General features: G+C 35.4%; 2 protein-coding genes across 2 annotated transcripts; both read left to right on the forward strand.

The window, feature by feature from the left end:
- The first annotated feature begins 2,195 nt into the window (after positions 1-2,195).
- Positions 2,196-14,565, forward strand: LOC102592627 (SEC23-interacting protein). Its single transcript, XM_006339944.2, has 6 exons — positions 2,196-2,512; positions 4,347-4,411; positions 4,523-4,809; positions 13,855-13,926; positions 14,012-14,074; positions 14,199-14,565. Exons 1-6 carry the CDS (start codon positions 2,406-2,408, stop codon positions 14,241-14,243), a joined length of 639 nt encoding a protein of 212 aa, XP_006340006.1. The 5' UTR covers positions 2,196-2,405; the 3' UTR covers positions 14,244-14,565.
- Positions 14,566-16,607: 2,042 nt separating this feature from the next.
- On the forward strand, positions 16,608-17,566 carry LOC107062994 (early nodulin-75-like). The gene is made up of 2 exons (XM_015314338.1): positions 16,608-16,701; positions 16,821-17,566. The coding sequence occupies exons 1-2, from the start codon at positions 16,608-16,610 to the stop codon at positions 17,564-17,566; spliced, it is 840 nt and encodes a 279-aa protein (XP_015169824.1).
- Positions 17,567-19,019: the final 1,453 nt, after the last annotated feature.

Here is a 19,019-nt window from a genome sequence, read left to right on the forward strand (position 1 = left end):
AACTGTGGAAGCGCTGAAATGCTCGTAGATATGGAAATGAAGTAACTTACAACAAGATGTATAATCAATGCCAATTAATTATATATCAGTTAGTAAGGTTAAGATTTCCATGGATTAAAAGAATGCCATTTCAATGGCCAGAGATGGTAGAGGTGTTACATAATTACAAACCTACTTTACACTACCATTTGGTGAGTTGGAAGCCACCAAGTGAAGGTTGGGTTACGTGCAATACTGATGGAGCCAGCAAAGGGAATCCGGGAAAGAGTTCTTATGGGTATTGTATAAGGGATGGAAATGGAGACCTTATATATGCGGAAGCACACAATATAGGTGAGGCCACCAACATGGAAGCTGAGGTAATGGCAATGTGGAAAGCTTTACATTATTGTATGGAAAATAGATACAGTCAAGTTCGATTGGAAACAGATTCTCTAGCTCTAAAAAATATGATAAGAGGATGTTGGAGAATATCATGGGAGGTGATTGAGAAAGTGGAAGATATCCAGCAAGTCATTCAAAAAATAAATGTACAGGTTTGGCATGTTTTTAGAGAGGCGAATCAATTAGCAGATTTTATAGCTAATACAACGATCAATTCAGAGTAGAAATTAACATTTCAACAGTTCAATCAGCTTCCAAGCAAAGGTAAAAAGATTCTTAACATTGATAAACAACAGGTCCTTTCAGTTAAGATAAAAACAAGGAGAATTTATAGCAACAACAATGGTCAGCATGCTTAGATACAACATAGAAGTCACAGGGTTTCTCAGCTATGCTATGTACAATTTAGATTTTTTCTATTTTTGGAGCAAAAGAGTTGTACAGGAACATTTCCTAAGCTATGTCAACCAACAAAAAGTGATTTATGGACCAGCAAAAGGAGAGAGTCTAGGAGCCGTATCTAAATTCAAAACGAGCAGTCAACGGGGAGATCGAGGTGAGAAAGCACGGGAGCTCCTGGGTTCACTCGTATTCGTCTTCAACTGGAAAACAACAGGGGTCAGATGTTTGCAGAAGAAAAGGAAGAAGAAGACGAATGAGGTACAAGATGACTTACAAAGATCTTCAAAGCTGAATGCAAGGCTCACACCCTCCTGGGAGCTTGACAAGAATTCTTACCGGGCAGTACACATACAAAAAGAATGAGTGAGATTATCAAAAGAATAATAGGAAGAAGTATCGGAAAATGGAACCCAAACCTTTGACAGCTGAATTTTTCAACATTCTTCAACATTGAAGAGCATCAAGGGAACATGGCTGCGGACAGAGATGCAGAAATGGAGAACTGGAAAAAGTGGAAAGAGAAGAAGGATCAAATTAGGAAACTCTAATTGAGCGGGTCCAGGTTTTGGGCTAACAATGTACTATTTTTCTTTGTTTTGTTTGAACTTTTAGCCCATTAAGGCATTAATAAAAGGACTTCAAGTCCAAAATTAATTTTAAAAAATAAAAAAAATAAAAAATATGACCACTTAAATCCATTTACACAAACTAGTTGAATCTACCAGTAACCCGATCTTGAAATAACACCCGCAAACCAATCTACGGCTTGACTTTGATACCATGTAGAGAATGGCAGAATAAAAGTATAATCGAAGAACCTTTCTACTAGCCCAAGATCGTTAACTAAGATCGAAAGATTCAACTAGAGAAGAGAAAGCTAGAAAGGAGAAGGATATTTTGAATAAGAGAACTTTGTTATAGAAGAAAATTCTTTGATTTGGATGATTGGGTTATGTTACAAATGTACAATACTATCCCTTATTTATACTTACTTATGGATGATTCTACATACTACAAAATTTAGACTATTCCATAATTCATTACAAATATCTAATTCCTTTAAAACATTTACAAGAAAAATCTAGTAACATTATCTTCTACTCTAGAATATCTAGATATTTCTACAAGATACTTATTCAAGTGAATATACTAGATTATTCTAGAAACTATGATATTTGATCTTAAAAAGAAATCATTTTAGATATTTTCACAAAGAGAAAATGTAATTATAGCTAAAAGTATGTTTCAAATTGTAATTAATGCAAACTATAACTATGTTAGCTAATTAACTAATATCTATATATTTTGCTCAACATCTTAATTTTACCCTTTTAATTTTTATCTAAACCCATTCATTGCCCACTAGCCCGAATCTTTAACCCATATCATCAAGAGAGTAGGCTGCATCGCGGTTCTTTTGATTTTTATTATTATAAGCTGAGCAGAATAATATCTGCCGAAAAATCTCTGGTGAATTAGTTCCCCCAAAATCCCTGCCCCCTCCCTATTTCCAGTTCTCAATTTCCTCCAATTCGTATCTGTAAAAGTGAAGTGAAAATTAGGGTTAAGGTTAGGGTTCCGTGCTAAGAATCGAGTGCGGGGGCCATTCGGAGCATACGATGTACGCCGATCGGGTGGAGGCAGTGACGAAGAGGTCGATAAGGGATAGGCTTAACGGCAACACTGCTGATGATTTCGCTCGCCGGAGACAAGTTACCGGCAAGAGGTTTTCCCTCTTTCTCGCCTTTTTCCACTTACATTTATTATTACTTCTGATGGCTTCAGATTTTTGTAACTTCTAGCTTTTTTCATGTCTTTCTGTTTGTGTATATGCATTTGGTCAGATGTGTTATTTAGTAATTTAAGTAGGGTTTTTTCTTCAATCCAGTACAGGATTCGTATTAAGTAGACAGACCAATGTTTTGCATCTGCTTACTGTAGAGATTTCTGTCACGGTTTTTGTTGTTACCACGTGAGATGTGTGTAAATTGTAATAGCTGTCTAAAGTTATTTTTTCTTATTTTGAATAGATAGTACTTACTCCCTTCCATGTCTTTTGATTGTTCTTGACTAGGCATGAGTTTAAGAAAGAATGAGACTTGAGCTTTGTGGTTTAAAACAAGCTAGAAATATTTATGTTGCTATACATTATCTGCAAGCAGTTTAAAATTGAATTATTTCTAAATATAGAAAGCTGTCAACAAGGGTATCATACCCTACTCTCCCTCTGATATGTCCTCATTCTTTTTGGGCCAGACTAAAAAGGAAGGTGTGCACATCTAATGGGACAGAGGGAGTAGCAGTTTAAGTTTTATTGTCAAACTTTTGTTAGGATTCTAATTCTTTTGGGCAAAATTTCTTTCAATTAAATGTGGTTTAGGAAGTTGAATATTTGTAAAAACTGTGAATACCTGTTAAACAGAGGCACCGAGAGCGTTTGTGTAATTGTCAATTTTCTTCCGGGAAAGTGTCATTGTTGCTTACTTGGCCTTCCTCCTTGTTGCTTCCGTATGGCCTATTAGAAATCAAACCAAATGAATTCCTTTTGGGGCTCTGGGTCCTCGTAGATTGGACTATCTGCTTGACGTTCTAAAACATAAAGTTTGAGTCGATCTAATGATTAGTTCCGGGAGATGCATTATTTTTTTTGAGAAGGTAGTAGATTATGTATTAAAAATGCAGCAATATTTAGCACCAGCTTAGCACCAAGTTGGTGCTAAGGCAGTCCAAGAGGCGGTAATCCTCATGTACATAAAAATTACAGAAAAGGAGGACCTCTACAATAAAGGCCCTATTTTTGTAAAGATTCTATGAAGTCTAACCATACTATCTTCATCCTTTACAACCTGTAGATTACACCAAAAGCCATAAAAAATTTGTATCTAAGCTGCTGTATAATAACTTTTTTCCCTTCAAAGCATCTCACATTTCTTGGGAGATGCATTCTACGAATGAGAAATGAACAAATTAGCTAAAAAACTATTATTTGCTAAGTTGCTCGGACTTGGGTGTGGGTGTCCAATACGGGTGTGGATCCAGAGGTTGGATCCTTCATGATCTAAATTTTAAGATTCAGGGGTACGGATCTAGGCATGGATACGGGTGCCGGGATTTGGCTAAAAATAATTCAAATATAAAAAATAGAGTTATGAAAATATGCCTAAACTATTGTGGACTATTTGGAAGGAAAGGTATGCACGAATTTTCGAGAGCAAGTTCGAATATGTAATTATTATCAAGTACAAATGCATTTCTTTACTGAATATTATTAGAAATCAGTGTATTTGTCTTGAAATTTCTCTATCGATTTTGGTCAAAGTACCGAGAAATCATTTGACCATATCTGGTATGGATCCCACACCCCACACCCACACCTACGTCGTGTCGACATGGGTGCGGCATTGAAAGTGAAGAGGCCACACAACTTAGAGTATTTGTAAGGTAATAGTGATGATATATAAGTATATCAGATCATGCTTGCCTTTTTTTTTTGGCAGCTTTAAGCCTTCTATGGTGGAGTCCTATTAACTTTCTGGTTCAATTTGTAATATATTTTGTAGGCACAGAGAAGAAGATGACAAATGGGAGCATGATCTTTACGAGCGTCATGAACTTCCGGGATCAAGTACGGTGTTGTTTGATACCATTAGATTCAGTTAGATATTACTTATTCATTAGGAAATATACTTGTGATTGCTCCACTAAAATTTTTGACATCTTTTATGGGCATTCACAGGCCAGAGAATTGGTGCTAAGGATCTTCGTCTAAAACTCCAAAAGAAAAGTATCCAACAAGCTACTCAAAGTGTTAAAGGTTCTGTCTCTGGAGGTATGCGGGATCTGCGTGAAAAGCTTTCTGGTACTGTATACTCACAAAAAGTGGAAAATGATCCCCCCAAAGCAAAGCTGAAGGTGGCTCCTGAAATAAGTAAACCTGTCAGGAGAAGTAGCATAACTGAAGCTCCTGCCATGGAGACAAAAAAAATTGCCAGTACAGTTACAAAGAAGAAGTCCCAGCAAAAGGCAAGATCTCCTTACTCAGATTTGTTTCACCATTAAGCTCCTTGTCAATAGCATTACTTCTTTATCAAATGATGATATTGCCAATAAAATGTGAGCAGACACAGCCTGACCCCCAGTAAGAAAAGGAGATAAACTTTCAGAATTTTCCCACACAGAAGGGTAATAGAGTCTCTAGACAAAAGTAACATGTGGCATGAATTACATGATACCATCTTCCTTACTTTCAGTTCTTTAGTTATTAACTCCTTACATTTTGTTGCTGGTTCTTGTTATTTGTTCAGTGGGTCAGTTTCCTGCTTGGAACAATGTCATGGCAATAGGGTTTTATAGTACGCCCTGCATTTCAATTTGCATGACCCTGTTTGCCTGGCCACATAGTTTAGAATGAAAGAAAGACTATGAACTTTTGAAACTTGTGGTCTTAAACATGTCATAACATTTGTGTGGTTGTAAGACTTTTGAAACTTCTAATCTTAAATATGGCATAACATTTGTGTGGCTATAGAACTGTCATTCAGGATAAATGGGTAGTATCAAGTGAAATTGTTTTCAAGTTTAGAATGTGGTTATTCTTTTTTGTACATACTAAACAAAAAGGGAAATAGTGTCACATGAGCTAGAACGGATGGGGTATTAGGATACTATACAATGTAATACATGACCAATATAAACCCTTTTTCGTTGGTAAGTTCATTTTGTAATCAAATTATTCGGTATGACTCATAGCTATGTCCACTTCCCTGCTGGATTTTTTTATTTTTCTGGTTTATGGAATCAAACCAGTGAAAGAACTCTCTTAAGAAAACACCTTTTCTTCTGCACTTGGTTCATTCCTATAAACTAAGACTACTTAGAACTGAATCAAGGTCATGCACACAGTTATCTAGAAGATTGACACCTACTGGCTGTTTATTTCCAGGGTTGAGTTTTGTGAATACAACAACATACACACTGTAGTCCCACAAGTGGGGCCTGGGGAGGATGGGGTTTTATGCAGACCTTATCCCTACCTCTGTGGAGGTTGAGAATTTTTATTTCTAAGTGCTTCTTGGTTGGTCCTTATATCCTTGAGAAATTGTATAGAAATTTGTTTATTCCAGTTTGATAGAGGGAGCTTTTCTGGGAATATACCTTTGATTTTGTTGTGTATGCATATGCTGTGGCTAGGACTCAGCTCTGCTCACTGGACTCCTTAATATGACTGGAGTAATTGTGTCCATGCAACATATGCATAGGGAAAATCAACTCAACCTTTCTGAATATCAGTCACTGAGACATGTCATGCCTTTGTGCTAGCTGCGCTTTGTATAGTGATCTTTCCTCTCTTAAACCAGCTAATCAAATGGAAGCCGGAGAGATTCTTGGTAATATAGATGAACCTGGGAATATGCTTGGTCGACATAAGGTAAGATACTTAAAGTAGAGTACCTAGATTCCCATGGATGATATATTCTTGTGCACGTATGACATTTGCCTCGACTTTGTAGTGCTACTAGAGCACCACAGTCAGGGTTGTACTCTTCAACATGTAGGGGTTGATGGTTGAAAGAGTGGTAGCCAGACTTTTTTACTTATCAATTCAAAATTAGAAGCCATTAATTTTTTTAATGTCAATTGACATATCAACAAGTAGCTTTTTCAAAGGATTAAGCAAGCTTTATTCTTAATGTATGAGTGAAAATTTTGGCTGCTATATCAGGATCAATGGCAGGTTGGATCCACCAAAAAGACTTGTGCTTCTCTAGCATCAGACCCTTAGTATGGGAAAAGGAAAAGGAAGATATGGGAAACCAAACCAGTTTGCATATAGTAGGTGATTTGGAGAAAGAGAACGTACTCAAAATGAAGTAGAATAACATTTCACTTTTGGCCTTTTGGCATAGTATGCAGGATGTTTTTATGTAGATAGGTCTATAGATTTTCTCGGTCTCCTCCCTGATTAGAGGTGTAACTGAGCTTTTCGCAACTACTACAAATATTAACTCCCAACACTTTCTTAGTGCCTTTTTTTCTTAAATATAAATTTTTACTTACCATTTCAACGGGGAAAAAGAAAAAAGAAAATATAATTTTTTTTTTTTTTTTGATAAAGAAAAATATAATTTTTTTTTTTGAAATTGCTAACATTGCTAATTAAAAGCACTAGGGCAGTGTGAGAGCCATATATACAGGGGAGATTCCCACAGCCAACAAAAATCTAAAATCAATTATAGTTTCCCTATGAAGTCTATCAAAGAAACCTCCTCTAAAAAGCTCTCTTTACACCAAAAGTGAAACAAAAGTAAACACTTCATCTTAATGTCTTGCACATGACTACCCCTATCTTCAAAAACTCCGGAGTTCCTCTTTCCAAATTGTCCTCCATATGCAAGCATGAATCAATCTCCACCATTTCTTCTGTCTTAAGGCCTACTTTGTTTTCATTAAGATTAAGATGTCTGGATTTGAATGCAAATCTGAATGGTTAAGATGTTGTCTCTATATCTAAACACGGAATGAGTAAGAAAATTTGTTTTTCAACATCTAGATATGCATAATTATTTAGTTGTGAACATAATAAATATACAATTCAAATAAAATTTTAATTTAATATTAGAAAAAATATTAATTTAATAAAATAAAATCATTATTTGATTAAAAAATGAAACATTTATGTTCGCTAGTGATGGTGGAGATGATTTGTAGTGGTGGTGGTAGTGGTAGTGATTGGTGTTAGTGGCTAGCAATGGTGGTGGTGAAAGCTGTGATGGTACAAGTGGTTGGTATTGTAGTACTATTATGATGGTGGCGATTGGTAGTAGTGGTGGTGGTAGAGTTAGTAGTTGGGTGGTGACTGAAGAATGTGGTGGTAGTTGGCGGTGGTTCTAGTTGTGGTGGAGGTGGTTATAATAAGGATTGACCACAATGGTGGTAGTGGCTGATGGTGGTGGTGCTGAAGAATGTGTGTGGTGGTTAACAAAGTGTTGGTGATAGTTGGCGGTAGTGCTAGTTGTGATGGTGTAGTTGGCTGGTAGTAGGTATTGGCCATTGTGGTATTAGTGGTTGATAGTGGTGGTGGAGATGGTGACAATGTATATAGTATAATGACGAAGGTGGTAGATGTGATGGCGGGTGGCAATAGTGGTTGACAACGGTGTTGGTAGCTAGTGGTGGTTGTGATGACATAGGTGGTTAGTGGTGATGGCAGGTGATTATGGATAGAGTGGTGGTGAATATTATAATGCACACAAATACCTCTTAATGATATTAAGACTTAGTTCAAGATCTTAATGATTAAGACCTATTCAGACCAATTAAGTACTTCAATCTTAATGAAAACAAATGCACTTAATGGCCTAATTCAGACCTCCATTAAATGCTAACAAATGAGGCCTAACTATTTCCCCCAAACTGTTCCAGCTTTTAAGAAGATCAACAGTATTTTTAGGCACACACCGCTTGATCCCCACAACATCGAGTAATAGTTGCCTAGTAAAAGAGAAATGAAGTACAAATGGCTATTAGTTTCAGTGTCAAAAAATGGCTATTAGTTTCAGTGTCGAAAAAAATGGCTATTAGTTTCTGTGGTTGTCGCGCAAAACAAACATCTGGAGCATAGTTGGAGCCCCATTTTTCTCAGCCTTTCTTGAGTCAAAACTGCCCGTCTCGCTAGTCGCCACCAACTAAGTGAAACAGAAAACCTATGTAGGGGCATTTGTTTTCCAAATTGGCTTCCATGGACAGCCATCAATCTGTTGGACACAGTTGCCGATTATCAGATTGGCAGACTTGACTGGGAAATTCCCATCTCTATTATGATTCCACTGCACCTCTGCATCTGTTAACCCCCTGAAATTCCTCCAGAGTCTTTAAGAACTCCATTGTTCCTTCAATTTCCCAATCATTTAGAGCCCTCTAAAAGGTAATGTTCCACCATGGCATCTCCTTAACAGTGTTGTCAAAAGCAAAAAGCACAAAAGAGCTCTAAGGTCCGTCGATGCTTTAAGTGCAAAACTTTGCGCAAATAAAGCATGGGATTTAATGAAAAAAGGCGCAAAGGGAGAAAAAATACAAATATATATTTACTCCCAAGACTTATTGAGAAATAATTACTATAATGTGAAATAACAACTGCTTTGTGTCATCTCTTCAGAAGAGGTTCATTGGCAAGGACAAGTATGTCTTAGAACCTTGATGACGACACTGAAGCGCACATTGAGCAAGGCGAAGCGCTCAACACGTTTTGAACCTTGTTTCAGGGTTTAAGCGCACCTTTGGTAACATTGCTCCTTAATTGTGGGTAAATAAGCATATGGGTGATTGAGATACTGAACAAATCAGGGAAAAGATCTTGCAAATACGCATGCCCTAGCCAGTTGTCTGTATATAGAACAAGGTCTTTCTACCATTATCAACCTAGATGCTTGAGTTCTCTAAAAACAAATCCCAGTGTTGTCTAATGGATCTGCACACCCCTATAGTCCATAAGGGTTGTTAACATGAAGTGTGAACCACAACCTTTCCTGACCATACTTGTCACAAATTACCCTTCTCGATAAGCTATTTTCTTCCATATTATACCTGCATAGCCATTTCATCAAAAGACTAGTATTTTGAGCATTTCAATCCCTAATTCTCAGGCCTCCTTTTGATTTGGTAGTGATTAGAGACTTCCACTAGACCAGGTGCATAACTTGTTTGTTCTTGTTTCTTTGCCAAATGAAATTTCTCCTTAAAGCATCAATTCTATCCCTTGCCTGGAAAGGGGAACAAAGACATCACATAAGTTGGTAAAGCATCCAACATACTATTAACCAAAATAACTCTACCACGAAAGATAAATAATACTGATTTGTCCAGGTAGCCAGTCTCTTCTCACATCTTTCAATCACTTTATTCCATATTTCAATGACTTTGTTTTGGAAACCTAAAGAGAGACCCAAATATACTGTTGGTAGGGTCCCCCAGCTCACATCCCAAAAGTGCTGCCAATGACTGGAAATTGTCAGCCACATCAATTAGAAAACGGAAGCAGGACAAATATACCATCACCAATAGTATGCCAATACCCTCCGTTATACTTAAAGATTGTATACACCCTTACCATCAATCTTTTGGGTTGTGTATACCCTTAAAGCTAACGGATGGACACGTGGCTTAATCTCAATAATTTACCCTATTTTATATAAAAAAATTTATCCAAAATTAAAAAACCCATCTTTTTTTTTCAAACCCACCCCACCCACAACCAAAATAAGATAACCCTTCATCTTTTTTTGTAATGGATCATCACTGATCCCTTGCTGACCAAAAAATTAAACAAACCTTCATCTTCAAGAATGAAGCCAGTGCATCCTCCCAAAAGTTTCAGACAAAAACAGTGCACCAACCCCTTTCAACAACACAAATTGATCATGAAGGTAAAAATCTTAACATGAAATGTAAGGGGGTTGAACAATGAGGATAAAAGGAGACTAAATCCTTAGTTCATCAGTGGGGAGCATACATCTATGAATTCATAGAAACTTAATTATGGGGGACAGTGGAAGAATATTTTCAGCAACTTGGGGGAAACAGATGGGTTGGAGGGGTATGGATGGACTCCATTGGTAGAAGTGGTGGAATCATTGTATTATGGGACAAGAGGGAATGGAAAGGGGAGCTCATCGACAGTGGCAGTCAGATGCTCACTTGTAAACTATCTGGGATCAGCCAAGACTTGACTTGGTATCTTACTGTTGTATATTCATAGTGTGACAGAAAAGAAAGAGAAGAATTGTGGTGGGAGATCTCAGCTATTAGAGGAATATGTGAAGGGCCCTGGGTGATTTCTGGGGACTTTAATGTATCCAGATTTCCCTCTGAAAGGACAAACTATAACAGAATAACCAGAGCCATGGCTGATTTCAACCAATGCATAAATGATCTTGAGTTACTGGATCCACCTCTCTCCGGAGGTTATACATGGAGAAGAGGTCAAAATCACAGTTGTGCCACAAGAATAGATAGATTCTTGCTCTCGTCCTAATGGAATAAGAGTTTCTCCAAAATCAGCCCAAGTGTTCTCCCACAACTTGGTTCGGACCATAACTCCATCCTGCTATCCTGTGGTAATTGGAAAGACAGGAAATCATATTTCAAATTTGATAATCGGTGGCTTAAGGAGGAAGGATTCATAGACAAAGTGAAAGAATGGTGGAGCAGCTTCAATGCCACTGGCTGACTTGATTTTCAGTTGGCTAAGCTTTGTCAATTGAAAGTCAAGATCAAAGAATGGAGCAAAACCAACAAGAACAACTGGAAGGAAAGGAAAGATTAGATTCTATCATAAGTGGGAAATCTGGAATCCATTCAGGATCTCAGACTTTTGACAGATGATGAACAGTTGCAGAAAATTCAGCTGGCTATGGAGTTTGAAAAGGTGTCCAGAAATGAGGAAATTGCTGGAGGTAGAGATCCAGGGTACAATGGGTCAAAAATGGTGACAAAAACACCAAGTACTTCCACGGAATGGCCAATGCTCACAGAAGATTCAACTCCATTGACATCCTCAAAGTCGAGGGGGCAGAAGTTACTGATCCTGAAGAAATAAAAATTCCATAGTGAGGTTCTATCAGGAACTCTACAAGGAGTCTGAGAATCGGAGACCTGATTTCACACTCCAAGGGAATACCAGGATCTCCACTGTAGAGCAGGTGTGGCCGGAAAGACAACTTGAAGAGGATGAAATATTATAGGGGCTTAAACAGTGTGCCATTGATAAGGCCCCAGGCCCTGATGGATTCCCAATGTCATTCTTCATTGCTTTCTGGGAAATGTTGAAGTCAGATATACTCCTCACCCTATGGTGTTGGCCACTGGCCAGATTCAAAAAGGGGACTTCCCCATGCCTTGTCACTTGGTCATCAACTCTAGGGGCTAATTTATATGCAAAATATGGCCACGTGAATCCATTTTGTCTCCGTAAAATAAGGTATTTTATGTATGTATGTTTTAAAATTGGTATAATATAATATTCTAGGAAGTTACCCTTGTCTCAAAAAATAAAATAAAATATAATATTCTGGCACCCACGCTACAAGAAGGCCAAAAGGTGCACTTAGTTGGATGTTGAGTTATTCACCATGAGGACTAGGGATCAATTCCCACTTAATACATTGTTTCCCTTTCTTTTAGTGGTGCACCCATGCTCAAGAAATTCTAGGTTCGCCTCTGAATTGTCAAAGCATAAAAGGTTTTGAGGGCTAGGTATCAGTTCCCACTTACTAAATTTTTCTCAGTGGTGCACCCATGATCTAGAAATCCTAGATTCACCCCTGAATTTAACTCTTTATCTCCTACAAAAACTGATTTCGACACACACCTTTCATCAGAATAGGGTGAGTCTCTTACTATCTCCAAAACACTGTGAAACTTCTCCAAAATAGCGATTAGGGTTCTGGTTGAAATTGCCTTCATCTGGCCCAGTGACTTTCATCACCGGAGGGCTTTCACACCATATCTGCATTTCAAAGCTCTGCTCGATCTCGACACTACTCGGATTCTTCTCCAGAGAACCTTTTTATTTCAGGTGATGTTTTAGAAGAGTATCTTCTTCCGTTTCTATCCCTCCACAATTCCCCCCTATTTCCTTGATAAGGTGGTTTTATGCAGGTGGCATCCTCAAGCTGAAATTTAATGTGGTCTATTTCCTAGGGATTGACGTAGTGTTTTTTTGTTTGGAGCAAAATTTACTGAAATTTTCTTTCAGAAAATTAAAAGAAAAAATAAAAGCCTATCATAGTTTGGAAAGAGTAATATGGACTGACAACCTAGTACTTTTTGTATCTCATGGAGTTTGCACATAAAGGAAGCAATACATCATATTCCTCATACATGTCCAAAGTTGTCCTTGATTACAAACAACAATTATATATTGAAAAGCCTGCATTGAGAAGAAATGTTTGAAATAAAAATCATGTCAATCTAGTCCAGAAATCACAAAAATCACTGATTCTGATCCAAAAGTACTATTTAAGTGTCTAATTCAAATTAATGAATAAATTTTGTCATGCTACATTTTAAATTACTATTTACAATCACTAATATATCATTTTGTCAAGTAGATTCAATTTTTTTCAGAACAGTGGTGTCCTGGCCAGTTTCACATGCCTACACTATTCTACTAGATACCTGCTACCTTCCCCTGGTGCAGATATCAAGTAAATCTCCCCCACCAAGGCTTTGGCATATGGGAAGAAATCACTAAAAGCTGTCTCCCTTGGTTTTCATCCACTTTATTGCCGTCGACCTCGAGGCCATGGCCTTTGGTGCTTTGCCTGTTTGTTAGTTATATTCATTATTTCATGCTACCCTCATCAGGTGGGAATCTTGGTGCACGACTTGGGTCTAATAAGTGTTTTCTAAACCTAAGTGCTCGATGTACACTGCACTTACCTTGAAGGTTACGTCTCTGTAATTCAGTCCAGCTTTTAACAACATTGTGGCATGCACCACAGGTGTGAACTTATGTCCAAAGTTTATCCCCAACTCGTTTGTGAATTTCATTGTCTAGTCAAATCCCACACCTTTCATGCTCGCATTTGGCAACTCCACTTTCGTCTGTGCTGGTTTACAGTAGAAGCAGGAATTAAACTAGAACTGTTATTGTTATCTATAAGACTTCATATAGATCCTATGATTTCTTTCTAGTCTTACCATTCAACGTCTTTCAACACACTTTCACATGTTTTGCAGCATTTTCATTGCTACCTTAATGCTGTTTAGTGAGATTATGTGTGGTGAGCGTATTGCATTTGATCTGCACATCCCATATTTCTTTAGCTTCTTTAATTTTTCATGTGCAATTAGACCTTCTGATCTGCATTTCTTACTACTGTGTAATCGGTGGTTGTGGCTGTCGGTGCTCATTCTACTCGTCTCAGGACTCTGGTTCTTTACCCTGATGTTATCAGCTAATCACATAATAAACAAAAACGGGTGAAAACTACTCAAGCATGCTCATTTGCTATTCCAGTGTACACTGTGGACTGCTCTTATATATAAAGGTTTATACATTTGGTGCAGGCAGAATCAGTGGATAATTTTCTACAGTCATTGGGTCTTGAGAAGTATGCTATTACATTTCAAGCTGAAGAAGTATGTAAATCACTGCTGCTCTTTCCTTCTTAATTTAGTTTGAAGTCCTGCAGCATTTCACCTTTTCCCTGTTCTTTTCTTGCAGGTTGATATGGCTGCTCTTGTGCACATGACAGATGAAGATCTCAAAGCTATAGGAATACCAATGGTAAGTATCATAATTTTGTATGAGAATTCATTTGAAGATTGTGACTTTCTGTTTTTCATTTGAAGGCAGTGGTCTTTTCTATTACGTGCTGATTGAAAGCTTTATTCCGTTTTGGTTGTTTCAGGGTCCAAGGAAGAAGATAATATTAGCACTGGAGACTAGAATCTGATAATTGGGGATAATCTTCCTTTGCTGGGGTTGTTTTTCAATGGTCTACCATCCAACTAGTCAGAAGGCGGCTTGTGTTTTAACTGTACAAGTCTCTTTCTGGGATTAATTTCTTTTAAGTGTTTTCTTTTTCAATTTTTGGGTTTTATCAAAGTCAAGTGTGGTTAATTAGAGCTCTCAACATGGGAACATTTAATGATGAGCTAACACCCTTGAAGGGCATATAATTTAATGGCTTTGTTGGTTGCTTTGCTTGTAACTTGGAAACCAAATTTTGCTGTTTCATCCCTCATCTAGCTTTACATTTTAGTTTTGTATCACTATTATCTCTTCACTTCTCCAAAAGATAAATTTATATATTATTTTACTGTGAAGTCTATGTTTTCCTGTCAAAAAAATCACATAAATAATGTGTTTGAGATGCTAATTTATAATACATGAATCTATTATTTTTACATACAAGATATAATTTTTAATTACAGAACACAATAAATTAATTTGGGCACATTTTCTTTTGCTGAATTGTATACAAAAAAAAAAAAAAAAATACAATTTGAGAAATTCAAATTAAATATACAAACAAAATTTCAATTTCAAATTAATTTGATTTGAAATTATGATTCTATATCACATATCCAAATGATCCGTTAGTGTTGTTTGATACTCCCTCCATTTCATATTAATTGAATTGTTGAGTCATTTTTCATTTTTTAAATTAACTTAATTGTTCAGTTTTCAAGACTACATTTAGAGTGTTCTTTCAATTTTACCCTTAATTAGTTAATATTGGAATTAGTGATTAATTAATATTTAGTTAGTTTAATCAGAAATTTGACAATAATTAATAAGGGTAAAAATGAAAAACTATGTTCAATTTATGTCTTAATCTACCTTTTTTAAAGGGTGTAAAACACCTCAAAAATTCAATTAATATGGAATGAAGGGAGTAATTACTATCAAATCTATGTTTTTAGACTGGCTAATTTGTAAGTGCATGTACGTAAGCGACTTTGGTTACTTTGATGTGTTCTATGAACACATTTAAGCAAATGAATTGATTCAAATTAACATAACAAATAGAGACAAATTTGAAATTTAAACTTTATGAGTTGAACAGTCAAGGATCTTAGCATTGAGCTAATTGTATTTTTAAAGTTATGAATTTAGATATCTCATTTGTTGCAATTTTAATAAATTCTTATTTATGAAGTTTTTGCTTCACATAAAAAATATTAGATTCAAGATAAAGTCGACGTCTCAACTCTACTTTTGGCTCTAACAGGAATGTTTCACTTTAGGATTCAAGTGTTGTCTATCAAAAGTAATCTTATCTCAAATATTTTAAATTTAAAACGTATAATTAAAGATATAAGATACATAATCGCTCACCTACCACCAAAAATGATAGCAATACTTCAAATATATGAAGTAGAAAACTTACGCAATAAAGATTTTCTTAGCAATTAGAATCGATTTAGGGAACTTCTAAAATTTACGTATTTTAAAACGTGTATTCGAATTCTTTATAGTTATAGCAGTTTGTGTTTAAGTAAAGATTTAAGTTCTTTTATTAGTATTAGAGTAGTAGTTTGCGTTTATTCAAAATTTCCCCAAAAAAAAAAGAACTTGAGAAAAACAAATTTACGTAAAAAATATGTACAAATTTACATTATGATAAATTTAATAATAACTTTTAGTTCTTTATTACTCTTAGAGATTTTAGTTTAGTAAAATTAGATTCACTCCCGCCATAGGATAAAACATGTGTTTATCAAAATATTTATTACTCCCTCTATTGCTTTTACTTGTCAATTATTTCTAAGATAGACTTTTATTTTTACTTGTCATTTTTGACCTATCAAGAAAAGATAATTATTTTTTTCCATATTTTACCCTCGACATTAAATACTTATTCTACATATCATTTTTCAAGACCTAATACTAAACAACATTTAATAGGAATAGTTTGATAAAATACATATATCAGTAATTGTTTTCTTAAGGGGTGTACCAAGTCAAACAACGACAAGTAAAAATAAACGGAGAGAGTATTATTAAATTATAATTAAATAATATATGCTTATTTTATTTTTAACAATTAAAAGTTATTTTATTTAGTGTACATCACAAATGTAGATAAATATTGTGGTCCTATACTACGTTCAATTAAAAAAAAAAATTAAAAAAAATTAAAATGAAGAAAATATAATCAATTATATGGCATGGCGGTTGGTCAAGATAAGTGATAAGTGACAGTTTATCAATCTCCAATACATTCAATTCTTATATTATAAATATAACCCAATGTTTGCATCAATTTCTTCATCCTTTAATTAATATAACTAAGCTTTGAAGAAAAAAAATGATGGGTTTCAAGGCATTTTTATTTCTTGGCATTTTTTTGGCTATCTTTTCAATGATAAGCTTTGAGGTTGTAGCTAGAGAGTTGGCTGAGACCCGTAAGATTATTTTTTCCTTTTACTATTTATTTCTTTGAAATAGTGGATTTCTTATCTAATTATTTGATATATATATGAATGTAATGCTAATTTTTAAATTTCACATTTGATATTTGTAGCAATGAAATTGGATTATAAGAATGATGTACACGATGATGGATATAATGACATAGACGGATATCTAGGTGATAGACGTGGCGAATATAAGAATGGATATAAATTTCCTGGTGGCAGATATTATCCTCCACATGGTAGTGGATATAAACCCCCATATGGTGATTATAACAACGCATATAAACCTCCACATGGTGAATTTAACAACGGATATAAATATCCTGGGTGGGGATATAACACTCCACGTGACAGATATAATCCTCCCAGTGATGAATATAAGCCCCCACATGGTGAATATAACAATGGATATAAATCTCCTGGTGGTGAATATAAACCTCCACATGATGAATATAACAACGGATATAAGCCTCCAAGTGGCGAATATAAGCCCCCACGTGGTGAATATAACAATGGATATAAATCTCCTGGTGGTGAATATGAACCTCTACATGATGAATATAACAATGGATATAAGCCTCCAAATGGCGAATATAAGCCCCCATATGATAAATATAAGCCCCCACATGGTGAATATAATGGATATAAACAACATGGTGATGGATATAAATCTCCTGGTGGTGAATATGAACCTCCACATGATGAATATAACAATGGATATAAGCCTTCAAGTGACAGTTATAAGCCCCCACATGACGGATACAACCCTCCAAGTGACGAACACAATCCCCCACATGACAAGTATAAACCCCCATTTGGCGAATATAACCCTCCAGGTGGAGGCCATGAATAAGTCACTAGCCAATTGCCTCACAACCAATCTATCATGTAATATTACAAAATCGTTAAGCATATATAGTGGCAAGATATATAATAATAATAGTCTTTCTACTCTAAACCTTGCAATAAAAATGGTATGAATAAAACGTCATTCAGTTCATATGTATGGTTGGTCATGTAATAATTTCTTATACAATATAATACACTATATTGTGATAACATATTTTCATAATGCATGTTTTTTTTTAATATGTTGTACGTTCATAATGCATATTTTTTTAGTATGTTGTACGTTATTGATGATGAACATATGTTTCTTCTTATTTCATAACTTATTATTAAACTACTCCCCATCCCTAATTATATGATGCTTTTCGCTTCTAACTTTTTAAAATATTTTTTTTTCATCATTTGACGTTAGAAGACTAGTAATTTATAGTACATTGGACGAACAAATACACTTCCCCTTCTCCAACCCCTCCGAATTCAGAATACAATCTACCCTAATAAGATGAAAAGACAAGAAATTATAAGAGCCCTCGTGTTTTTTTAGATTGTGTTGGAATTGTTGGGAAATGAAACTAATTAAACTGATAATTTGTTGTTCAATGATAATTGTGATGTATCTGACGATGAATTTTTTTAAATTTTACATCGTGATGAAAGAGAAACAAATTATGTAATGGAAGAAGAGAGAATCGTAAAGTTTGTAAAACAATCTGGGAGAAAGTGAAAGTCAAGGAAATATCATCAACAATCATGATTTCACACGTACATACTTTTTTTAAAAATTGTGTTTTGTATGAGTTTTACTGCTATATTTGAAAAAAAGGTAAACTATTGTTATATAGGTGTTATTTTATTTTTTAAAATGGTATACTTGTGTTTTTTTTCCCATTTTCCCAACTAAATAAAACTACACTCTCACATATTGTCTCCCGTATTTACCTTGTTTGGATGGTTGTTATCATTGTATTGTATTTTTAATTTAAATACAATGTTTGTTTTGATGGTTACTTAAATTCTATTGTATCGTATTGTATTGTTTAAACTCATAGTTAGGTAACGAAGAAAAGACCTATTTTATGTAACGATCGATTTGGTGTGATCACATTGTTACCTCACTATTTTCTTTTCATTTGGTCTTTATTTATTATTTAACTAGTCCTGGGCACGTGTGTTGCACGTGTGTCTCATGCTAAATTGTGTGGAGTTGTTATAACGATATATGATGTAATTCTCAATAAAATGCGGAAATCAAAAGACAAGAAATTAAAGATAACTAGATAGACACACAAAGAGGAAATCAAAAGCAACGTAAGGGTATATTAAACCCAAAGACCTCAGTCGATAAATCCTACAATAGCACCTAACTCTTACGAAGACCTCAAGGGAATCAAATTCACCTTGCAACCCTCATTTCTAAACAATAGTCAACCAAAAGCTTAACCAAGCTCTCAACACTC

Source organism: Solanum tuberosum, unplaced genomic scaffold (genome assembly GCF_000226075.1).
Source record: "Solanum tuberosum cultivar DM 1-3 516 R44 unplaced genomic scaffold, SolTub_3.0 scf00013, whole genome shotgun sequence".
Lineage (NCBI taxonomy): Eukaryota > Viridiplantae > Streptophyta > Magnoliopsida > Solanales > Solanaceae > Solanum > Solanum tuberosum.